This window comes from Callospermophilus lateralis, chromosome 1 (assembly GCF_048772815.1).
Source record: "Callospermophilus lateralis isolate mCalLat2 chromosome 1, mCalLat2.hap1, whole genome shotgun sequence".
NCBI classification, from domain to species: domain Eukaryota; kingdom Metazoa; phylum Chordata; class Mammalia; order Rodentia; family Sciuridae; genus Callospermophilus; species Callospermophilus lateralis.
Window position 1 is genome coordinate 48,370,670 of NC_135305.1, and position 26,529 is coordinate 48,397,198.

Consider the following 26,529-nt stretch of genomic DNA (forward strand, 5'->3'; position numbering starts at 1 on the left):
GTGTATTTTCTCTTTATATAGAAATTGCTCTTTCCTTGAAGATTTCTGTAAACTAGGAGAGTGTTTTGTTTTTGTTTTTGTTTTTTCCCTATTGAGCTGCATGATAATGCATGATAGCCTGAGGATGAAACATATGCCCCACTCTTCTATTCCTAATGCCATGGTTACTGCAGGACTATTTCTTTGCAGGATTATTTTACAGTGGTCTCAAGATATATTGCTCCCAGTGCAACCTAGTAACCTACTTTCTTATTGATCTATTCTGGGAAAGAAATTCTATGGGATAGTTTACAAAGATTGCCTTCCTTCCTTTAATATCTAGAATGGGTATGACTCTTTCACCTTTATTTGACAGAAAAAACTCATGAGTTCTGTGTTGAATTTTTTAGTGGCAATGGAGACACTAAAACTATGTGATCATTTATAATTATATGAACAGAAGTGCTCAAAGTTCATAACCAGGAACAATGAGAACGCTCCTTATGAAAATCAGGTTATTGGGTCAACAATATTTTCATAAGAAAATGAAACAAATTCTGAGACTAGAATTTTATTTCTTTAAACTACATTGCTAACTGCCATCATTTTGATTCTAGTAGAAAGAGAAAATAATGATACTAATTTTCAGAGCCTAAAGTGATTCCTATCTGTATGATGATTTCAGTCTATCCTTGAAGCCTTACCAAACCATCAGATCACACTTTGATTTAGTCAGGCAAAGTATTTTGGGGGCAAAGAAGCAAGTACCATGTTTTAAAATACGTATTTTATACAACTACAGCTCTAATGTAATTTCATATATAATTATTTAGAAAGAACCAAAATTCATATACCTTTTCCATATCCATCTTGCTTGAAACTTTCTCTGCATCATTACTGTATCTGAAAAATAAATTGGCCCTGTTTATAATCTTATTAAAATATAATTTGGAAAATCCTAATCAAAATGTCAATGTTCTTTACTTTGGTTTTGTTTTCTCTTTCTTCTTATTTGTTTCTTGTCCAATAACAGTTTCTGCAAAACATTAAGTAAAAGGAAAACAATTTAAATGAGAGTTTATCATTGGGTTTTTAAGTGTGTGTGTATGTGTGTGTGTGTGTGTGTGTGTGTGTCTGTGCACGCGCGGGTGCACATGTGTGTGTATGAGAAAATGGAATTATTACTAGAAATTACAAATGAACAAATTCACCTTATAAAAGTATTTTAGAAACACAAACATTCCCTACATTTTTCATTGCATAAAAACAGTTCATCAGAGCCAGAAATAGCCACAGTCATATTTGCTGTTGTATACAAATAGAATGTAGGAATTAAAGACTGCCAATATTGAGCAGTAAAGTAATTTTAGGAAAGGAAAAAAAATTAACCTGAAAGTCTCCTGAGAGAGACACAACAGAATGTTTCATTGGATTGACTGGAGAGTAGAAAAGGCATTCTTCCTCTTTTTGCCAGAAAGTAGTAATTCAACAAATAGTTTAAGGTAAAATATTTGCATAATGTAATTTCTTTGTAGAGATATTAGGGACTATAGAAGGAGGAAGATTAAATTCACACTGTGCATATTTGGTTAGTTAATTCAAAATATAACCCATGATTCTTGAATGTATGCCTATTGCCCAAATGACTGCAGCCATATCAACATGATACCATCAACTTCCAGTACACGGTTGGCAGATTCATTGTAATAAGTCATCTGAGTGGCCTCTGCCTCTGCTTCAGCCCTGATGATCTGCTGTGCCACAGCTTCCACGATGGGCATCACCATGGCAGTAGTAGAGGTGTTGCTAAGCCACATGGATAGGAGGGCAGTGCTGCTCATGAATCCCAGGGTCAGCCTGCAAGGAGAGAGTGTCACATGGATCTCAGCTCTGTCTCCAGAGGCTCTTAGTTAATTGTAAGAGAGAGTAGTTGCTTGGGAGTTAAGAGTTAAATTTTTCAAAACATGGAAAGTTAAGGTTCCTCCCAGGGGGTGAATGCTGAGTACATAGGTAGAAATCAAAGAAACACATGTAAGAGTGGAGTTTTCAAGGGATCTATCTCCTAGGGAACTATAAAAATTCTTTCTCTGAAAAACAGAAAAAAAAATCACTAAACTTACACCAAACCGCAAGTTGGTATGTGCCTAACAGCTTGCAATTTTACACTAATACATGAATACTCTTTACAGATGACACCTTCAGATACAAGTAAGATGGAATTGCAATCAACTTTTGAATTTAGGACCCCTTACTTTTTATCTTTTTGGCATATATCTTTTTATTAGTATGTGTGTGAAGGGGATACAAGAACAAGGAGAGAGATATTTATACAACGTCTCTTTCCTTATTTACTCTTCTAGTTCAATAATATATGATAGAGAAAATAGTTAAGTCACTTGCTAAAATGAGGTTGCAGAATTTTCTGTAGATTCTGTTACTTAGCTTTCCTGAATTGGCATTCCTTCCTGTTGTCAGGAACAGACTTTATTATATTCTCTTTTAGAGTAGTTGATACTTAAACATAACATACCTAAGACTTAGGATTTTAAAACATCACACTTGGGAAAAAACATGATCTCCTTTGAGAAGGAAGCCTTAAAAATTCATTCAGAACCCATTTATACTGTTCTCTGACTTTCTTTTAAAATAGATTTACAAGAACAATTAGGTTCTATACTTCCGACTCAGGTCTAATGAATGTTTTCTGTGTTTCTATTTATTTTACTTTATCAAAGAAAAAGTGAAAAAAAACTTTTAGAAATATACTTAAGTAAGAAATGATTAAAAAAACAATAGAATTACTTTTAATTCATGTATTATTAGATTGCAATCTTCCTATTTAAATAAACAGGTTGATATGAGGAATAGCTTCTGGTGAAAACACCTTAAATTGAAAAGCCACTTAGTGACATAATGGACAGGACTTTTGTCCTATTGGGCAGTACATTTTACCCAGCTCTGGGGCAATGACCAGAATAGATGCACTTCTATAGTACCTAAGAGGTATGGACCACCATTTCATATATATGTATATGTTATACAATTTCAAGTAACTTTTTCCAAATTGTTTGATATGAGTTATATATATATATATACATATACATTACATATACATATGTATATCAATTGTATTTAGCAAAACAATTTGTTTCATAAATAATAAACAAAGACGCAGCTATGCCCTTGAAGGAATTATGCAACGGAGGTCAATAAAACTTTCTTATTTTCCAAAGAAAGATGAAAAGGAAAAATATCACCTAAGGCTTTCAAGCAAAATATCACTATGCAAATGATTCTGACACTGGAAATTTTCTTTAGTTTACATTCATGTGCTTAACAGGAAATGGAATAAAATAAAAATAGCTAATTCATTTAATAAAAAAACAGTCATTTCAGTAAGGCTAAAATCAGTCAAAGGAGTGATTTTGCATTCTATAGATGGATGTTCTTAATTGATTGTTTCACTTTACAATAGTTGATTTTAAAAGAAAAAATGTTCGCCTTGGAATTTTTCAGCACACATTTGTATTTTGTCAGTAATGTCTTTGTCTTTGGTTTATAACATCCTCCCTGTTGATAAAAGATACTCTTGAACAAGTTCTGAATGTGTAATCACAAATAAACAAGATAGGAATAAAATCTCCTCTGAAGTCTATCAATCTTGCCTGTTGAAGTTCAAGGCTTCTCTCATCTTTGACTCCAATGGTGCATTAAGGTGAGAGAGTTATGTGCATTTATCCCAAGCTCACTGTAATTAGACCTGCAGTGACAGGAGAGTTGTTGTTTTCTTCCCCTCCTACAACTCAAGCACACTTTATATCACTTTTATATTTGCAGAGGAAAAAAACCCATAAGCGAGACTGGATGTGCATTACTTATTTGGTCATCTGCACAAAATGGTCTGTTCAGCATGTTGAACTGGAAGGAGTAAACACGGTACTTACCGTGCTGGGTTCACACCCACCATCATCACCATCCTCAGAGCAATCCTCTTGTGCAAATTCCATTTTTCTATTGACGTTGCTAAACAGATGACTCCAATTAGCAGCAGGTGAAAGTCTTTGAAATAAGCAGATGCCACCTGAAATTACAATTAAATTCATGATTATTAATATTGGTGGGGAAAAAATAACATTGCACAAGAAAACCATTGTTGGGATGCTCCTTTGACCTTCAAATAATAGTTTTCTATTTTGTTGAGACATGTACATGTGTTTGAATACAAATGTAAATATCTTCTACATTCTTACCCATTAATAATTCTGTCAAGAAAAATATACAGAAAAAAAGCATATGCAAGTGCTTCTATTTATTTCTCCATCTATAATCTGGAGTTAATTTTTTATGTTTATAGTATAGTGACAATGACTAAGATTTGGGAAAGTCCTGAATCAAGCTCCCACCTACATATCCCTGAATCACCACCAAACTTCAAATATCCTCTTACGTTTGCTTGGTACTGGGGATGCTTTACCACATCCCTAGTCAGTTTTTATTTATTTATTTATTTATTTATTTATTTATTTATTTATTTTTTGGAGATAGTTCCTCACTAAGTTGCTGAGACTGGCCTCTAATTTGGGATCCTCTTGCCTCAGCCTCCCTACTGCTGGGATTACAGTCATGTATCCCCATGCCCAGCCCCAATTGTCCTCACCATCACCCACTATGTCATAACTACAGAGTCCTTCCTTCATATTATGAACGATTTGAACTTCAAAATTATTCATTACAAAACAAACACCCTGAAATGAAGGCCAATATTTTAAGATACTCTCAGGTAACATCAATCAGAGTTTAGCAATATCAGCAGAATCTTTGAGCAACCATTTGTGGCAATGCCCCCAAACACGTTAGGTATATGATTTTTTTTTCAAGAATTCTGTTTTAAAAAAATATAGAATTTTAACAAACCACAGTTTTCTTTTCTGTAGACCTTTCAATGAAATGGGCTATTGTATGACACATAGTTTTTTGAACTTATTTAATTATAATAAATTTATTTTAAAACTTTTAGTTGAAGAAACTCAAGGGGCTGGTGTTCAAAAGAACTGATTTCAGGAGATGCTTGGCAGCACTGAAGCACAAAGCTATGCTGAAAGAAGAGGATTGCTAGAGAAAAGAATCCTTAAAAAATTTAATGATGTCTAGTAGAAGAAATGAGAGAGTTCTAATGATAGAAACCACAAAGGAAAATCAATTCTGATGTTAATTTTGCTATTTTTAATTGTATTTGTATAGCTGACTTGGTTTCAACCAAGAGCAAAAATTGCTGATTAGTCTTTAGAATTTAAAATAGACAAGTGGACATATTCTTTACATTTTATTGAATGCCAATTTTGATGTTTTTCAAAGTATATATAAATACATGTATATATATATATATATATACATACATGTACATTTACATTTTATAGTAACTGGGTAATAAAAAACACATAATTATATTTAACTTTCATATTATTTATTTATTACTTCAACATTAAAAATGTATTTGCCAGGCAACAAAAAATGTAAAAGCATAGGATACAGAAATAAATGCTAGAAAACAGGGATGGAACTGGAGGAAATTAAGTGAAATAAGTCAGGCACAGCTCAGTGCCTGTAATCCCAGTGAGTAGGGAGGCTGAGGCAGGTGAATCTGGAATTCAAAGCCAGGCTCAGCAACTTAGTGAGGCCCTGTCTCAGAATAAAGATTAAAAAAGGTTGGAGATGAGGCTCAGTGTTTAAGCACTTCTGGGTTCAATCCCTGGTACAAAAAAATAAAAGAAAAAATAAAATAAAAATTGTCAGGCACAGAAAGATAAAATTCACAAGTGCTCACTCAAGTGGAAATTAAGAATATTGATTTCATAGATGTAGAGAAGAATAGTGGTCACTAGAGGAAGGAAGGCAGTGGAGAGGCAAGTTAGTTAACAGGTACTAAGTACAATTAGAGATGGAGAAATATGTTCTATAAGTTTTAATGCTCTATAGCACCACAGGCTACCTATAGTTCACAAGGATTTATTCCATATTTTATAAATAACTAGAAGAAAGGAATTAGAAGTTTCCAAACACAAAGAAACGATAACTATTTAAGCAGATAAAAATGTGAATTATCCTGATTTGGTCATTACACATACATGTGTTGAAATATCAGGCAATTCTATAAATACATAAAATATTATGTCTATTAAAAACAAGGAAATTTTCCTAAAGGGCTTTTCTCAACTTGCACTTTTTCAAGCTCAAATATGCCTTTTTAAATATAATCCATTTTCTTTCCAAGCCCTGTTTCTTTTCTCCTTAACATATTGCATTATGGAAATACTATTTGCTGACTTGCCCACTACCTGTCTTTCCTATTTTACTATATGTTCCTTGGGGAACAAAACTCTGTTTTGCTAACCATCACATATTGGTCACCTAGCACAGTTCTAGCACAGAATAGGAATTCAGTAAATAATGCTAACAAATTAGGGAGAGAGGGCAGGAGAGAGACGAGGACTAATCTATGGTCTCAGAGAGCCTAGATCCTGATTGTCCATGTCTGTCCCAGGCTTCTATCCTCCTAGCCCTCTCTACCCTTTTCTTTCCCTAAGTATTTCCATTTATTAATTTACTCTGGTTTCTAGACTTGCTGACCCTATTCTATTCCTTGCTAACCTGGTTCCTTCTGTCCCTTTGATCTTTTCTTCTTGGTCTACTTTGAATCAGCTTTCATCTGCCCTTCTCATAAATGCTGCTATTCTACAAGATTTTTTATAGTCTTCTAGTTTTATGCATTTGATCACCAAACCTTAGATTCAATTCTGTCTCTGACTAAAATAATGTCTTGCCCGTGTACAGTAGGCATTCAATTAATATCTGTTAAATGGATTTGAGGATACCACAATCTTTATATCCTGGCAGGTAAGTCTTCTGAGTTCCAAAATGATAAGTCCATCTAGATACTTCCAGTTGAATTTCCCCAAAATATCTAAATACTGAACATATTCAAAGTGATACTTTTTGTTTCCCCCGCATCCTTCAAACATGTTCTTTCTCTCCTGCCCCTTTTGTAGTGATAACACTTCCATCTGCTCAGTTGTCTAAATCAGAAACTTCAGGGTCACTCATGATTCCCTTTTTACGTCCAATATGTATGTATTCATCACCAGGTTCAATTATTTCTAGGTCCTTCATATCTTTAAAAATTTGCTCAACTTTCTCTAAAAACATATTACTTCATTATTAATATCCTCGTCATTTCTCACCTTGCTGTTACATGGTCTGTCCTTTGCTAATTCACCTCAGACACTGTCACTATCACTTTTCTAAAGGAAAAATTCTAAACACATGATTGACCTTTCTATACTTTTTTAGTTGTTAGAGTCTGTAAACAAGTCAGGATGGCGCCTGGCATTTTGCCAGAGAAATGTTAGAGTCTGTAAACAAGTCAGGATGGCGCCTGGCAAAATGCCAGAGGGACTGGTTTGTGAAGTAATGCCAGTGAGCCATTAAGTGTGGAGATTCCTGATTGGTTGACTGCTGTATCTAGTTTATGTTAATTAGATAAGCTGTGTGGAATGTATAAATACCGCTCCTGTCCTACAATAAACGGCTCCCATTCCTGCTGTATCAATCTACACAAGTTGTTGGTCACCCCCCGGTTATTTTGCTGCAGCCGGACTGCGGCATTTAGTAAATTCCTTGGCTTCTAAAACCAAATCCAGTATTTTTAACATGTCCTACAAAAAACACCTAAATGTGGTCCCACTTGCTCCTTCCAGCATATTCTCTATTTCACTTGATTTCTTTTATATAGTTCCCCAAACAGAAATGGTTTAATATTAGCTTGTAATTTAACCTGAATGATCCTCCCCCCAGTCTTGGCTACTCCTATCTTCCTTTATGGATGAAATCAGATGTCAGTTCTTCCAAGACTCAGCTTCTTTGAGACTCTACATTTGTCTGGATAGTATTCCCTTGGTCATAATACATTTTAATCTATATGGTGATGATTTATTAATTTAACCATTCCTTCATTGGACTACATTAGTTTGAAGGAAGAATGTATGTTTTCTTGATTACTGTATTTATGGACATAGCACATGTCTGGCACATGCTGTCATTAAATAGATGCTTAATTAATACACTTCACAACTTAAGACACATGTTATTAGACAGGAAAAGCGAGTTAATAAACATAGCAAGGAAATATCATAGGTGCATGAGAGATATCTCTCCAGGGCATGGTTGAGCGTCAGAATAAGTAGAGTAAATAAACACTTTTTCCTTGGGAACTGGAAAGTCTTTTACCAAGGCCTGATACTCAAGATTACTTTTGAAAGAGGAAGAGATATTCCTCTGCCTTTATCTCATGTAAATTTTGAAATTTGCTCATGTAAATAAGCTCCACTGACTGGTATGGTCTGAATATTGGTTAGTATCCTCCACTATCAATTCACATGTTATAACCCAATGTGAACCTAACCTTGGCTCCACTCTTACAAAAGAGGCTTGAGAGTTTTCAACAGAGTCAGATGAAAACAGATGCAGCAATAATAAGGCAATGCCTTTGAAGCAGAAAGTGAATTCTTACAGCACACCAAAGTTACTGGTACCTTGATCTTGGACTTCCCAGCTTCAACAAATTTTTGTTGTTTAAAATACCTAGTTTAATGTTTGTTTTAGCAGTCTGAATGGACCAATGACACTGACTTTATTTTAGCAATAGTCAGAATTTAATGAAAGAATAAATGCAGAATCACTTTTTATTTTTAATTTTTTTAGTTGTAGTTGGACACAATACCTCTATTTTATTTATTTATTTTTATGAGGTGCTGAAGATCGAACTCAGCACCTTGCTTGTGCTAGGCAAGTGCTCCACTTGTTGATCCTCAACCTTGTTGAGCCACAAGCCAGCCACTGCAGAATCACTTTTAAAAATACAAAGGAACACTGAGAAGCAAACCACTACCGTAGTCCCTCCATATCTGTAGTTTCACTTACTGTAATTTCAGAAAGTATTGTCAATTGTAATATTAAATGGAAAATTTCAGATATAAATAATTCATAATTTTAAAACTGCACACTATTCTGAGTTGTTTGATGAAATCTCATACTCTCACTCTATTTTGCCCAGGATTTAAATCATTAATTTATCCAGTGTATCCATGCCTTATACATTACCTGAATGTTAGTCACTTGGTAGCTTTCTCAGTTACCAGATCAACTGTTATGATGTCACTGTGATTCTGTTCCAGTAATCCTTTTGTTACTTAATTATTGCCCCAAAGCATGAGTGTACTGCATGTTCCAGGGCATAAAACATGGAAGAACAGTTTAACTTTGGAACTATGTGGCAACAATATAGAGAACATAAGGAAACACACACACACACACACACATACACACACACACACACACACACACACACACACACATATATATATATATAAAATTACGTATTGGTTTCACTACTATCTGCAAAATTACATATTGGTTTCACTACTATCTGCAATTTCAGGCATTTATTGCAAATCTTGGATATATTCCCAGCAGATAAGGGGTAACTACTGCATCAGTAAGTGATTAAACATAGGACTAACTACTTAAGGGCCATGTGATATTCCTCTGGTGTTTTGGTCATATTTTTTTGCTGCTATAACTAAAAGACCTGATGAGCACAATTGTAGAAGAGGAAAGTTCATTTGAGGGCTCACAGTTTCAGAGATTTTAGTCCATAGAAGACCTGCTCCACTCCTTGGGGCTAGTTGTGAGGCAGAATCTCATGGCGGAAGAATGTGGCAGAGGGAAGCCCCTCATATAATGATCAGAAAGCAGAGAGAGCAGTCTCCACTTGCCACATACAAATATATACCCTAAAGCCCAATTCCCACTTCCTCCAGCCACACCCTACCACTTCCATTATCACTCAGTTAATCCCTAACAGGGGATTAATTCACTGATTGTGTTAAGACTCTCACAACCCAATCATTTCTCCTCTAATCTTGCATTGCCTCATACCATGAGCTTTGGGGGGACACCTCCCATCTAAACCATAACATCTGGTAATCTATTTAGCCTTTATGAGAATGATCAGACATTGTAAAATGTCCAGAATTTAATGAAAGAATAAATGCAGAATTGCTTTTTTAATTTTTAATTTTTTTTAGCTTTAGTTGGACACAATACCTTTATTTTATTTATTTATTTTTATGAGGTGCTGAGGATCGAACCCAGTGCATCATGTGTGCTAGGTGAGTGCTCCACCGTTGAGCCACAAGCCAGACCCCACAGATAGTAAATATTTTAGACTTTATGGTTTCTATTGCAATTAGTCAATTTTCTCATATAACAGAAAAGAACCAAAGACAATAAATAAATAAATGGTCTTGAATATATTTAATAAGACTATTTTTTCTTAAATTAAAATTAGTCACCAGGCTTGATTTGGTCCTCAGGCCTATATTTTCCCTATATTTTCCTTGATAGACCATGCAAACAAATATAACCTATAAACCAAATGAAATCAGTAGTTAAGCCTAAGGAAGAATATTCTCTTAATTGTATTAACCATTCTTTTTAGTTTTCAACAGAGTCAGAATATTTGAGGAAGAACATAAACTACAGACAGATGTGTATGCTTGTATTTTTCAGGAGTTAATAGAAGAAGATGCTGTTGATTCATAAATGACACTGATAAATAAAACTATTTTCAGGGCAAAATTGACATGTCAAGTAAAATACATGATATTTGAAATCTATTTGCAAGATTGACATAGTTATATTTCTATCCCCAAATGGTATTTTATAAAACAAACACGGACTTTTGTAATCATAGCACCTGGGTTCTCTTAGTCACATAACTTATCAGTTGAGCAACCTTTGTACAAATCAATAAGTTGTAAACATTAAATAGCATCTTATATCAAGTTAGTAAATTAAAAGAAATGATATTTTCTTAAAAGTGTTTTGTTATAATGCATGTGATTATAAAGTCTATTTTAAGTATTTACTTACGTTGTTTTTCTAAATCCAGTGATCAGATTTCTATTTTTCATATAAACTGACTTATCAGCACATTCAACAAGCAGGATAATTACTTCCTCCTTAAAAAATGTTCTTCACTTGGATTCCAGAGCCCCACACTTCCTGTTTTTTCTCCTACCTCAATAACCTCTCTTCTCATTTCCTTGGCTAGTACTTTCTCTTCTCACTAATTATTAAAGTTGTATTCACCCAGAACTCTGTTTTTTCTCCTCTTCACTTTTCTACCTTCACTCTCTATAAATGGCCTTAAGTCTTAGGGCTTTAAATGCCATCTATATACTGATGATTGTCAGATCTAATATGTACAGATTAGTTCTCCCTCATGAACTCTGTACTATAGATGAGATATATCCACAAGTTTACTCAATAGCTTCACTTAGATATCCAACAAATCTATGTGTATAGCACTTTTCCAGGAGTCAGTTCTTCTATAATAAGTCTGCTGCACTCATAATCTTTCCCATTTCAATTAATGGTAACTCTATTTTCCAGGTGGCAGGCCAAAAACCCCAGGAGGCATTCTTGAATCTCTTCTTTCAATCTTATGCCATGTCCAATCAATCAGGAAAGTCTACTAGTTTTGCCTTCAAAATTTATCAGTAATAGAGACAATATCTCTATTACTACCCTTAGTCTGAATTACCATGGTCTCTTATATAGATCACAATAACCTACTATTTGTCTCCTTCCTTCTACCTTGTTTCTTAATACAGAAGCTTAAGGTATTCTTTTAAAATCAAAGTCAGGAGAGATTTAACACAGTGAATTAGAGGAAGGATGCATTTCCAGTTGTTCCATGGCTCAGGATTCAAGAAGCAGGAACACTGCTCCTTAGTGAAGTACTGGCAATCTATTGTTCACAGGGCAGAGATTCACTACAAGTTCACAGGGCAGAGATTCTGCTGCTGAATTAAACTCAGTCAAGTGATAGTGCCCTTTGTTCCACACAAAAACTAACCATGCTCAGACTTTAATGACACTTGAATGCAAAGAATAAAACAGACAAAATTCCCCACAAAATGACCAAGCCCCAGGTAGAAACAGCTATTTAAGGGTAGGTCGTCAGAACCCACTTATGGGATCTACTCCTACAGGAAAAAAACAAAGAGAATTAACACCAAAAATGTTGACACCCCAAGTTGTGGTTTGGATATGACATATCCCCCTTAAAAGTTCATGTGTGAGACAATGCAAGAAGATTTAGAGGTGAAATGATTGGGTTTTGAGAGCCTTAACCTAATCAGTGCATTAATCCACTGATAGAAATTACTGGGTCTTAACTGTAGGCAGGAAGAATGTGATTGAAGGAGGTAGATCATTGGGGGAATGCCTTTGAGGAATATATTTTGTTGTGGCGAGAAGAGCATTCTCTCTCTCCCTTTCTCTCTACCCACCCCATTTCCGGTGCCTTGTCCTCAACTGCTTTCCTCTACCACATTCTTCCACCATGCTGTTCTGCTTCATCTTGGGCCCCAAAGAATGGAGTCAGCTGTCCAAGAACTAAGACTTCTGAAATCATGAGCCCCCAAATAAACTTTTCCCTTTCTAAAGACAAGGATGTCCACTCTTACAACTACTATTCAATATAGTACTATAAATTATAGCCAGAGTAATTAGACACAAAAAGGAAATATAAAGGATAAAAATAGGAAAGGAAGAAGTCAACTTATCATTGTTTACAGACGATATGATTCTATACAAAGTCAATCCAAAAAGCTTCACCAGAAGACTGCTATAACTAATAAAAAACAGATTTATCAAATTAGCATATTACACAATAAACATCCAAAATTCAAATATCTTTTCTAAACACCAGTAAATCTGCTGAGAAAGAAATTAGGAAAACAATCCTAGTCATGAAAGCCTCAAAAATATAACTGAGAATAAATCTTACCAAGGAGGTGAAAAGTTTGAAGAATGAAATAGAAAAAGACACAAGAAGATGGAAAAACCTCCAATGTTCATAGATAGGCAGGATTAATATTGTTTAAATGGCTATACTGCCAAAAGCAACATACAGATTCAATGCAATCCCTACCAATGTACCAAACATTCCTCACAGAACTAGAAAAAAAAAAAAGTCCTAAAATTCATTGGAAAGTATAAAAGTCCCAGAATAACCAAAGCAATTCTAAGAAAAAAAAATTAATGCTAGAGATATCACAATACTTGACTTCAAATTTCACTATAGACCTAAAGTAACAAAAACTTCATAGTGGTGTTATAAAAAAAACACATTGACTGATAGAACAGAATAGAAGACACAAAAAGAAACCCTCCAGATACAGTCATCTGAACCTAGACAATAGGGCCAAAATCATACTCTACAAAAAAGGCAGCACTTTTAACAAATGGTGCTTGGAAAACTGTTATCCATACGTAGAATGACACTAAATCCTCATCTCTCACCCTGCACAAAAATCGACTCAATATTGATCAAACACTTAGAAATTAGAACAGAAACTGTACAACTCCTGGAAGAAAATGTAAGGTCAACACTCCAATATATAGGTACAGGTAATAACTTTTTCAAGAGGACTCCTAAAGCTCAGGAAATAATATTAAGAATTGAGAAATGGGATGACATCAAATTAAAAAGCTTCTGCATAGCAAAGAAAACAATTGAAAATGTAAAGAAATGTGGTAGAAAATCTTTGCTAGTTACTTTTCTTTTGATATAGGGATTGAACCCAGGGTCACTTAATCAGTAACTCACATCCCCAGCCCTTTTTGTTTGTTTATTTTTATCTTGAGACTGGGTTTTGCTATGATGTTGCTCAGGGCATTATTAACTTGCTTAAAGCTGGCTTTAAACTTGTGGTCAGAATGATATAATCCTATCATATCTTCAGGCCTCAGCCTGCTGAGCCTCCAAGATTACAGGTGTACCTGGCTGCTAGCTACTTTTCTGATAGAGGATTAATGTCTAGAATACACAAAGAACTCAAAAACTATAACACTAAAAACCAAAGAGCCCAATTAATCAGTGGGCAAATGAACTAACAAAAGAAAAAATACACGTGGCCAACAAATATATGAAAAAAAAAATGTTCAACATGGTTAGCAATTAAGGAAATGCAAATCAAAGCTACAATGAAATTAGTTCCGGTCAGAATGGCAGTCATCAAGAATACAAACAATAATAAATGCTAAAGAAGATGTAGGAAAAAAAAGAAACACCTACACATTTTGGAGGGAATATATATTAGTACAACCACTATGGAAATCAGTATTCAATTTCCTCAGAAGACTGAGAATAGGGCTGTGGCTGTATGTAGCTCAGTGGTAGAGCACCTGCCTCACATGTATGAGGCACTGGGTTACTAGATACTCAGAACCACATAAAAATAAATAAAGATATTTTTTAAAAAGACTGGGAATAGAAACACCAATACGACCCAGATATATCACTCCTCATTATTAGCTCTAAAGAATTAAGGTTGTTATACCCTAGCCATACATGCATACCCAAGTTTACAGCGGCACAACTCACACAATTGCCAAACTATGAAACCAGCCTAGGTGTCTGTCAATGGATGAATTAGTTAAGAAAATGTGGTGCATATACACAATGGAGTTTTATTCAACCATAAAGAAGAATGAAATTTTGCCATTTGCAGGAAACCAAATGGAACTTAAGAACATTATGCTAAGTGAAACAAACTAAACTCAAAAAGTCAAGGGTCGTATGTTTTCACTCAGAGGTGAAAGCTACTGAGGAAAAAGGAAAAAGGAAGATGGGGGATCTCATGAACACTGAAGGGAGATAAGTATAAGAGAGAAAAGGGACCAGAGGGAAGGGTGAGAGGAGGGAAAGGGAAATACTAAGAAATGACAATGGCCAAATTATTGTGTGCAAGTATGAATATTTAACAATAAATCCCACACTATGTGTAATTATTATGCAACAATAATAAATATGAGGAAAAAATCAAAGTCTGACTAATCATGTCATTTTTCTCTCAAACTCCCCTGAAGGTTTCACTTCATTAAAAGGTAAAACCTAACAATGACTTCCTTTGGCCCTATTTGGTCCAGTCCCTCCTCACATTACCTCCGTGACATCGTCTCTCATTCCTACCTTTACTCATTCTGCTCCAGTCATACTGCAGACTTGGACCTGCCTGAAGGCCTTTAAAAGCCCTGGATGTTCCCCCTTCTGCAGTGGTCATTCTCCAGATACTCAAATGGCTAACCTCCTCATCTCCAGTAAATCTTTGTCCAACATCACCATCTCCATGAGATCCACCCCAGCCAATATAAAATGGCTATTCTCTCTGTTCTTCAGTAACATTTTGCATTTTTACTTAGCATCAATTACCTTTCTAACTCAATATTTAATTCATCTATTAATCAGATATTTTGTTTTCTCTTTTTGTTCCCCTAAAAAGTTAGGGATCTTTTGTCTGTTTCTACTTGTTGATGTTTGTTCCAAGTGCCTGGACATTTCTACCACATAAATATTTACTAAGTAAATATGTAACATAACATTTATATGTATATCATTATTTATATTTACATATACAAATGTGTACATATTTCACATTTATATATACAATTTATCTATAAACGTATTTTCAATAATAATAATAATATTGATACTTCTTATGGAATATCAAATTGGGCACACCACAAATGCTTTGAATTTCAGGTTTAATTCAACAGATATGAGTAGAGTTCAGTATTGGTTGATGTTCTTCAACTAAAGTGATGTGCTCAATGAGATATAAGTGTTTAACATTGGCTTGCTAAATCAGTAAACTAGGGTTAGAACTATGGTGGCCAAAGAGAGAGGTATTTAGGGCTCTGAACTTAGAGGAGGACCTTAATGACACATTGTCCTACTCAATGACAGGTTTGATATTCAAAGATGCTGAAATAGGATGCAATGATAGTTCAATACTCTCAAAACTGAATATTAAAACTGTTAATAATGCTTGGTTAGAACTATGGTGGCCAAAGAGAGAGGTATTTAGGGCTCTGAACTTAGAGGAGGACCTTAATGACACATTGTCCTACTCAATGACAGGTTTGATATTCAAAGATGCTGAAATAGGATGCAATGATAGTTCAATACTCTCAAAACTGAATATTAAAACTGTTAATAATGCTTGTGATATTGTTTGTATCATTGTTTCCCATCAATTTACAACAACAGTTGAGAATGATACAACCATGGGATATCATTGTTTCACCTCTGTTACAAAAATGGTGAAGTTGTGTTGCTTTATCATGTCCCACTTTTACATGATTAAAATGACATGTTAAGGATTGTACACGTAATTAGAACAAATATTGAGTTTTAAGCTAAGGCCTTTAAACTGAATCTCTAGCTCTTCCCAGAATATCCTGAAGCTTTGGTCAACTATTAATGAATTAACGTCATTTACCCTGTCTTGAAAAAGGATCACAAGACTGAAGAACTGCCTTCTCCACTAAAATTCCTAACTGTTTTGACCACTGTTAAGCTTTCTAGGTACAGAAAGTCACATAAAGTTTAAAACAAACTTAGGCTGAAATATCAGAGTGGAGATGATAATTTACTTTTGCAGCAATCTGAATGTTTCTGGAGTGATCTATTCATTTTTTTCTCCAATATCTAAATATTTGCTAATATATATTGAACACTTATTTTGTAAAAATTTAAAAAAAACCTTCACATTTATTAACTAATTTACGTCTGAAGTATGGTTGACAAACTAGAGTTAGTTCTGGGAAGTAAAAAAGATGGTGGTGATTTAGTTGGGGGTGTTCGGTTTGAGGATGGAAGTTTGTGGTCTAGAAATCTTAAAGACTAGAGGTGGAATGTATAGAGGAAATCATATTAATTTAAAAAATCTAAGCAATACTGTCATGCAAACAAAAGATAAGGTTTATTTGTGGAATCTTAGATGGCACATAATTTAACAAATGAAAGTGACTAAATTTCAGACTTGAGATCAATAAAACTACATTGTTTCAAAGTTAAAATTATTTTAAAATGATATGATTATTAAAAGTGATATGGGTTAGTTGAGGCCCATGACTCAGAAAACTTTTAAAAACTGAAGGATCTATAAGAAATATTGTGGAAGAGATCCCCGCCACAGGTTCTAGTAGATCCAGAATTCTCTCCCAAATTTAAGATTCTGGAACTGTTAAGTTAGTATGAGGCTGGCTGGCATCTTGGGCAGGTTTCCTCAGCTACAGAGATATAACTAATATTGGTACCTGTAAGTTTGAAGTCTGTGTCCTCTGCATACCACAAAGAGGTAGCACATTGGAACATTTAAGACACTTGATTTTTTTTTTTAATCTGATTCTATGGTAGCAGAATATCAATGTGGGGATAAGAGAAACTGAAGTACAGTCCTAGCCATGCTGTCCTCCTAGCCACTGTTAATTAGAAAGAAAAGAGCCATGGTTAGAAGGAGGGAGAAACATAGTAAGAAAAGAAGAGCAGGAAGGATCAGAAATGCAAAATGATTTGGAGTCGAAAATGGAGAAGAATGACAAGACAATCAAGAAGGGAACAGATTGTCTCACCAGAAAAACAGTAATCAGGGTTAGTTAAAAAAAAAAAAAAAATCTTCACCCACATTAAACACAAGCAAGCCTCAAGAGAGCAGTGTTGAACCCAGGAAGAAGACAAAAGTCCAAAGGTGATAAATTGCACTGACTGTCAATTTGAACTTGACCTTTTTTCTGAGAACGTTTCAGCTGTGGTTTATTTTTATTTTTTTGTGGTTCTGAGATTGAACCCAGGGCCTTGTGCATGCGAGGCAAGCTCTCCACCAACTGAGCTGTATCCTCAGCCCCTCATCTGTGGTTTACACAGTTGTTTGCTGGGTGACAGAAGACTGCATGGAGATAGATATTCTGGTTTCAGTGCATTTCATGCTTTTAATGCAAAACTGAATCCATTTTCTTCAGATGGGTACCCTTAGATTGTATAAAGGTAAGAAACAGCTCTCAGCATGAGTAAACTCTTCTCAGCAAGAACAAAATACAAATAGATACACATGAAAGTTGATTTGCCTTTATCTTTTGAAATGGCAGTTTTCAGAGAAAGAAAATGAGGAAGCTTTTTCTTCATTAAAAACAAAAATTATTCTCCAACACGGTGAGACCAAATTCTGGTGAATAGAAATAACTCCTGCAGGATGTGAATGAATTGCCCCTTTTGTTGAGAGGGAGGCACCAACGATAGATGTCCTAAAGAGAAGATGAGACTTACAATTTTCCTACAGATACATGTGATTCCAGAATTTGAAACTTATGTTTGTTCCCTAGGGAGGGACACATAGGCAGAATCCCAGAGGAAAGGAACAACTGGAAGTTTGAAGGGACTTACAGGGAAACTTTATCAACAGAATTACTGCTCCCTTTAAAAGCAGCTTTTCTAAAAAATAAGCACAAAATAAGGAATCTAATCATGACAACATTTGCAGAAGAACTTACGTGTGTAGAACGCATGATCCCAAACATGGGGAACATTAAACCAGGCAGCAAAGCTGTGACTGACAGAGGTAGAGCTTCTGTGATCCAAAATATGGCTACAACGAAGAGTACATAGGCACATTCTGCTTCCTGGAAAGAACAGAGGCAAAACCCAAGGTGAAATCACCAGCCTGGAGAAATCATCATTCAAACCAAAACCACATTTGCTGGGTGGAGCCAAATCACAGAAAAAGTAAGACTCTCGGAAGATCTCTGCATCTTAGAGTTGCCAGAAAATAATTTTTAGGGGTTCCAAGGGACAACATTTAATATACATGAAAAACCAAAGACAGAAAAAATAACCCTCATTTCTTTCATTTTTCCATCAGAACAGAACACCATCTGGTTAATTTTCTGGGTTCATGTTTGTGCATTTGGATGTTTGTACTCACCTTCCTTTAGCCTCTAAAATGCATTCCCAGTACTGCTGAGCAATAGCCAGGTAATAGCCTTTCCTTTGGGGCAGGACACCTGCCTCTTAATTGCATGCCTGGTTCCTGCTCAGGCAGGACTGATGTACCCCTACCCCTCGCCCTTTCTAACTAAAAGAGGGAAAACATCCTAGGGAAATTTTTTGCTGTACTTGATCTCAAAGGAAGAACAATGATAATGAATGGTGATATGGATAAGCCTGAACCCATCTTCTAAGTGACATGAACCTGGAGGCAAAGAACTTTCTATTCTGCTTTTTGAGAAAGACACCCAAGATCCTAGAGAGACTCAACAGGAATGTGACTTAATAGAATCGGTTGCTTTGGTTGGTATATAACTGTAAGTTTCTGTTTTAGGGCACTGATAAGAAGTGGTTAAAATTCATCATCATGTTTGACTTATATAATTTTGATAAACAATCACTTGGAATGTACTAAGGGATCCATAAAAGCTGGTATCTATTATATGGCTTTGTTTTTCTCTCACACTGCTTGCTCTCTGAAACTTCTGAGTTGCATTTGAAAAATTTACAAAAAAAAAAAATGTTACATGGGTTTAATGAGGTCTTTTATTTAAAGCTTATACAATTTCTAGCTCTGATGCCCTCTGTTTCACCTGCCTCAGTCTGAGTCCTTTGGGCTTGGTGTTAATTCCCCCAACATTCCTACACTTCCAGTGGGTTTCTAAGAGATTCTTAATAAGCCAGGATTGTGTCATATCTTTATTGTGTTATCTTTTTAAAGGAAGAATAAAAGTGTTTTGATGTTGACAGTTTCTTACGGAGTCAGCGTCTATCGTCTTGACAAACAATAAAACAGCAAAGCAACACTGAGCCTTGACTGTGTCTTCCTAAGATGCTCTCAAAAGAGTTTGTGAATGCTAGTTTCATTTTAAATGCCTGTGAAGAAGAAAGGCTGTGCATTTTCTTGTAATGAGAACTCATAGATAACCCAAAATTTGTTCTTACAACTTTGTTTTCTTACATACTTGCAAAGAACCTGGATTTCAAAGATAAAATGGACCTTTTTACTGTCTTGCTCCCTCATTACAATGAACCAGCCCCCTGGTACTACTTATTCCCCTGTTATTTTATCTATTAAATCTATACCTTCACCTCCATCCAATTCCTGCACCCTGAGCAAGGCTGTTCTGAAATGGGATCATATTGCAAGGGCCCATTTTGACTTTTTCATTCCCTTACACACAGCCACATTAAGGACTAACCACATCACTCACTCTCTAGAACACCAATCTCTACAGGTTTGCCATAATATTAGAGAAATAAACAGAACACATAAGACTAGCTAATTCTGATCCCACATATAACCTCTACAATAGGGGTTGAAACTTCGTGTCAATGCTTAATGACAGAATAAAAAGCAAAATTAAAATCATTAAATTATTAGCTATCCTGGACTACTTTAGATTTTAGCTAGCACAGAGCTGACATAAAAACATAGTCTGTGACTTTCAGTTGTTTTTGAAAACAATTCAAAATCCTCATCTTGCATTCAGTCTCCTCTACTCTAACAAGACTTATATCAATACTTACCAACACCAACCCTCTATTTCTAAGGAGTCTTCTTTTTTTTTCCTATGCTTATATTTTTTTATTAATTTTCTTACTTATATATGATAGCAGAATGCATTACAATTCTTACTACAAATACAGAGTACAAATTTTTCATATCTCTGGTTGTATACAAAGTATATTCACACCAATTCATGTCTTCATACATGTACTTTGAATAATAATGTCCAACACATTCCACCATCATTTCTAACCCCCTGCCGTTTCTCTTCTCCTCCCACCCCTCTGCCCTATCTAGAGTTCCTCTATGCCTCCCATGGTCCTCCCTCCTACCCCACTATGAATCAGCCTCCTTATATCACAGAAGACATTCAGCATTTGGGTTTTGGGTTTGGCTAACTTCACTTAGCATTGTCTTCTCTAACTCCATCCATTTACTGGCAAATGCCATGATTTTATTCTCTTTTATTGCTGAGTAATATTCCATTGTGTATATATGCCATATTTTTTAATCCATTCATCTATTGAAGGGTATCTAAGTTGGTTCCAGAGTTTAGCTATTGTTAGTTGTGCTGCTATAAACATGGATGTGGCTGTGTCCCTGTAGTATGCTGTTTTTAAGTCCTTTGGGAATATACTGAGGAGAGGGATAGTTGGGTCAAATGGTGGTTCCATTCCCAATTTTCCAAGGAATTTCCATACTGCTTTCCATATTGGCTGCACCAATTTGCAGTCCCACCAGCAGTGTATTAATGTACCTTCCCCCCTCATCCTCGTCAACACTTATTGTTTTTTTTTTATTTTTTAAAATATAGCTTTATTTTGTTTATTTATTTTTATATGGTGCTGAGGATCGAAACCAGGATCTCACACGTGCAATGCGAGTGCTCTACTGCTGGGCCACAACTCCAGTCCCCACTTATTGTTGTTTGTATTCCTAATAGCTGCCATTCTGACTGGAGTGAGATGAAATATTAGAGTAATTTTGATTTGCTTTGCATTTCTCTAATTGCTAGTGATGATGAACATTTTTTTCATATATTTGTTGATTGACTGTATATCATCTTCTGAGAAGTGTCTGTTCAGGTCCTTGGCCCATTTATTGATTGGGTTAATTTTTATTTATTTATTTGTGTGTGTGTGTGTGTGTGTGTGTGTGTGTGTGTGTTTAGCTTTTTGAGTTCTTTACACACCTTTTTTGTACTTGGGTTCTGATCCCTGCTGTTTGTCATGCAAACTTTGAACTCTAATTTAAATGTTCAACTATATAGTAAGCCTCCAGATTCCCTTTTGTACTAGTTTCTGCCAGTTTCTGCCCATATTCTAAACCCTTTGATCTTGTCTTACTATTTGGATAAAGTAGTTGTAAATATAGCAAGAAAATTATATTTGTTTGGCTCAGAATGTTTTATTTGTATATGTGTATAAGTATTTACAAACCAGTAGATTTTATATTAAGAATAAAGTAAAGTTATGGCTTCTTTTTAGAAATGGAGAGATTCAGTTAACACCGAGATCATCTTCTTCCATGGTGACAATTCTCCAGACCCAAGGAGAGTTTACTCCTGAGAGGCTGGCAGTGTTCTCCAGTTTCACAGAGCAGCACCAAGCCACTTCACACGTTCTCTTCCCTTCTTGGTTTTTGTATCAGGCCTTTTCCTACAAGTATGGAACCAAGATCAGCATGTCAACTCCCCATGTGATTTTTATCTATGTTAAAGTTTGAGAAGCACGAGGCTACATGCTTATCCTAGTCTTCCCTCTCATCTTTAATTCTGGGTCCAGAATCTTGCTTCCAGGTAGTACCCTCTTCCCAGGCTGAATATCTAGATTTTTATAACCCATCTGGAAAATGTGTCCATCTTTTAACATGCAGCTCAGATTTATGCCTGTCTGTAGAGCTTCCCCCAGGCATAGGTGCATATTTTATATCTTTACATATAAGTTCTAGGAAACTATAATGGCATCTGGCTAAAGCACTGTATTTACATCATCCTAGAATTGTGGGAATTACTCCATTTTTCCATGGCTGAAGGAAACTGAATGTCTAAGAAAGGAGGAAAGCAGAGTTACCTGGGAGTACTCTATTTTTTTAAATTAACACATAAATTCTATGCATTCATTATGTCCATGATGTTTTGAAGTATATTTCTTTATGTAGATGTGTGTGTGAGTAGTGGAATGGCTAAATATAGCTAAATAACATATGCATTACCTCACATTATTATCACTTCTGTGGTGAGATCACTTTACTTATGCTATCATAACATTTTTCAAAAATACAGCATATTATTAACAGTAGCCAATATATTGCACAATAGATCTATTGACGTAATTCCTCCTATCTTTTGAGCAACATTGTCTCAACCCCCTACAACAACCACCCCAGTCTCTGATAGCCATTATATTCTCAACTTCTATGAGAGATCAACTTTTTTTAGATTCCATATATGAGTGAGGTCATGCAGTGTTGGTCTTTTTTCACTGTTAAATCAAATACATTTAACATAATTTCCTCCAGATCCATCCAGATTTTCATAAATAAGAGGATTGAATTACCTGTTGTGAATGGATGTATTCTATTGCATATATAAACCATATTTTCTTTTTTAAGTATATTTTTAGTTATAGTTGGGCACAATACCTTTATTTTATTTGTTTATTTTTATGTGGTGCTGAGGATCGAACTCAGCTCCTCGCATGTGCTAGGCAAGCACTCTACCACTGAGCCACAATCCCAGCCCAAGAATCATATTTTCTTTATCTTTTTATTCATTGAATATTAGGTTGATTACTAATCTTGCATACTGTGCTGTAATAAATAAGAGAATGCAAATAGCTTTTCTATAAATGAGTTCCATTTCCTTTGGATATATACCCAGTGCTAAGATTACTGCATCATTTTGTAGTCCTGTTTTTAATTTGTTGAGTAACCTTCACAGTGTTTTCTCTGGTGGCTGCACTAAGTCATATTTCCACCAATAGTGTGCAAGAGTTCCCTAATCTCTACATCCTCACCAGAGCTTGTTATCTTTTGTCTTTTTGATAATAGTCTAAAGAAGTGAAATGATGTCTCGCTGTGGTTTTAACTTGCATTTCCCTAATGATTAGTAGTACTGAGCATTTTTAGTATATCTTTTAGCCATATGTATGTCTTCTTTTGAGAACTGTCCATTCAGGCTCTTTGCCCTGATTTCTTTATTTTCTTACTATTGGATCTTTTGAACTCTTTAAATACTTTGGATATCAACTCCTTACAAATAATAATAAGCCCTAATTAATAATGAGCTTAGGATAATAAACCCTGGTTATTGGTTCATTTTTTTCTTACTAATGAGTTGTTTGAGCTCATATGTATTTTGAATATTAACGCTTTATAAGAAGCTTAGTTTGCAAATATTTTCTCCCATTAATTAGGTTGTCTTTTCACTCTATGGATTGTTTCCTTTGTTGTGCAGAATCTTTTTAATTTGATACAATCCCATTTGCCTATTTTTGCTATTGTTTCCTATACTTTTTGTCCAAAAAAAATCATTGACAATTCCAATGTCTTGAAGCATTTGTCTTATGTTTTCTTCTAGTACTTAAATAGTTTCAAGTATTTTTAAGTCTTTAATCCATTTTTAATTGATTTTTGTGCATGATGTGAGATAAAGGTCTAATTTTACTCTTCTGCATGTGGATATCCAGTTTTTCCAATACTATTTATTGAAGACACTATCATTTTCCATGTGGGTTCGGCACCTCGGTTGAAAATAAATTTTGTTGTAAATGCAGGGATTTATTTCTGGGTCTCTTTTTCATTCCATTGCTCTATGTGTCTGTTTTTATGCCAGTATCATGCTGTTTGGGTTACTAAAGCTTTATAGTATATTTTGAAGTCAGATAGTATGATGTCTCTAGCTTTGTTCTTTTTGCTGAAGATTACATTGGCTATTCAGGGTCTTTTAGGGATACATATAAATTTTAGAATTGTTTGAGTGCTCTTTAATGAGCAGGATGATCATCTGCCCCAGTTTTCTCAGGACAGTGCTAGTTTATACCGGTTGTACAGGTGCCTCTTATTAGCATCCCCTTTCATTCTCAAAAGTTTCCCTCTTTAGCTGACAAATTATGCACACATCCCATTGATGGGTCTATCCCAGGAATTCCTCCTTTCTCCAGTTCCCTTTCTTTCTTATTTTTTTCAAAATTTCTTGTTGTTGTTGTCATGGACCTTTATTTTATTATTTATTTATATCGGGTGCTGAGAATCAAACCCAGTGCCTCACACATGCTAGGAAAGCACTCTACCTCTGAGCCACAACCCCAGTACCCAGTTCCCTTTCTTTATTTTGTGATTTTTCTTGGGGTTGCGGGCAAGAAAGCATCTTTTCTCTTCAATATTCCCTAGGCATTCAGTAACATAAGACTAATCCAAGAATAATTCCAAACGTTTTCTTAAGATAATATAAAAATAAAATCTATGGGGTTATTGATATGCTTTGAAATCAAAGATCTCTGAATGTTTTTTCCAGGAATAAGAGAAGTTCAAAATACAGAGGAGAGCAAACATTTTATCTTTTTCTGTTATGAGGGTAAACAGATTCTTCTGATGAAGAAGAAAACTCAGAATCTATGTTACAACTCAGAAAGGGTCCTGGCAGTTCAATTCATAGAGTCATCTTTGAGGTAGAAAATACAATGACTCCATTTTGTCATTAGAAATTCATAGATTTATCCATTATCTCAAGCTACCACATCTTTTTTTTTTTTTCCTGTTGATCTCTTCTAGAGTTCGGAGGGTTTTTTGTTTCTTTGTTTTTACTTCTCTCTCTTTCTCTACCTTTTTAAGAGACCCCTTACTCCCAGATCAGAAACACCACACACTGTCAATGCCAATGCCCATTACCAGCACCCCTACTACCACAAAAGAGCAATGAGAAATTACTGAAATGTGTACACTTAGAAATGGTCAAAATACTAAATTTTATGTCACATGTATTTTCCCACAGTAAAAATTAAGGGGGAAATAAAGAACAATGAGAAAATACTGAAGCAGAAAAACAAGAACCAATTGTCAAATAAAAGAGAAAGTGAATCTTTTATCCCCCTGCTCAACTCAAGTCTAGTGGAAGTCACTGATACAGCTGATATCATTATTATAATTAACTCTGCAACCAGAACGAGTACACAGTTTAATCAAATTCTGTCTCAGAGATAGCAAAGTACTTTAGTATTATGAATTCTTGAACTGAGTGGCAGAAACAAAAGTAATGTCTGCTTTCGTCTTGTGAAGAAATACACATAAATGAAAATGATTTGGAATTCTTACAAAAAAAAACTTTTAAAATCACAATTCCTTTTCAAAATCCTATATATGAAACAAACAAGAGCAGGAATAGAAGGAAGAGGAAGAGAAAGAGGACAAAGGAAAATCTTTAGGAAACTTGTTCAAAAATAAAAATGACCATTGTTGGTCTGCTCAAAACCCTGTATAAACCTTAGCCGTTCCAAAATTTTACATCAAGAAGTTCAGCAGACAAACCACGTTCAGCCAGGCACAGGCAGCTGTGTGGAATACAGATGTCACAGATTCCATTAGCTCACAGGCAGGGCAATGCCACTTAACCCCTGTTGCCTGCTCTGGGTGTGCTCTGGCCCTCCCCCGCCTTTTCACAGCTGTCTCCATCCTTCCTACTGCAAGGAGCTTCTGCCACAGTAAGAGTGATAATCAGTCACAGGAAGGTCCTGTTACTCTACATTAAAATATCAAAGAAGTAAAAGGTCTTTGGCTGTAAGTTTCAAAAGAGTTCTAAAAATTACAAAACATTAAAAACAGATGGAACGTAATACGTATTTGTATACCTTATCATATTTAACAAACATTGGCATTTCTCCACATTAGCTTGAATTTTTCAAAATAAACAAAACATTTCAGTGAAAGAAGACTGATGAGTGCCACCTCCTCATGACCTCCTCCTCTGGGCGTGACAATGTCAATCACTGTGTGGAAGGTAGGCTTTGTATCCTTTCTGTCCATGCTTGTGTTATTTTGGTACATGTAGACATCAATATCTTAATAAGCAACATATGGATTTAGAATTAAT

At 35.2% G+C, this 26,529-nt stretch overlaps 1 protein-coding gene across 1 annotated transcript in view; it reads right to left on the reverse strand.

The window, feature by feature from the left end:
• Nucleotides 1-26,111, reverse strand: part of Slc13a1 (solute carrier family 13 member 1) — a 71,142-nt gene extending 45,031 nt beyond the window's left edge. Inside the window, exons 1-7 of the mRNA XM_076853523.1 lie at nt 25,945-26,111; nt 25,652-25,709; nt 18,439-18,567; nt 3,924-4,060; nt 1,649-1,836; nt 964-1,015; nt 834-882 (exon numbers count right to left, since the gene is read on the reverse strand). Coding sequence (XP_076709638.1) covers nt 834-882; nt 964-1,015; nt 1,649-1,836; nt 3,924-4,060; nt 18,439-18,567; nt 25,652-25,709; nt 25,945-26,111 — 780 coding nt within the window. The remainder of the gene's footprint in view (nt 1-833; nt 883-963; nt 1,016-1,648; nt 1,837-3,923; nt 4,061-18,438; nt 18,568-25,651; nt 25,710-25,944) is intronic.
• Nucleotides 26,112-26,529: the final 418 nt, after the last annotated feature.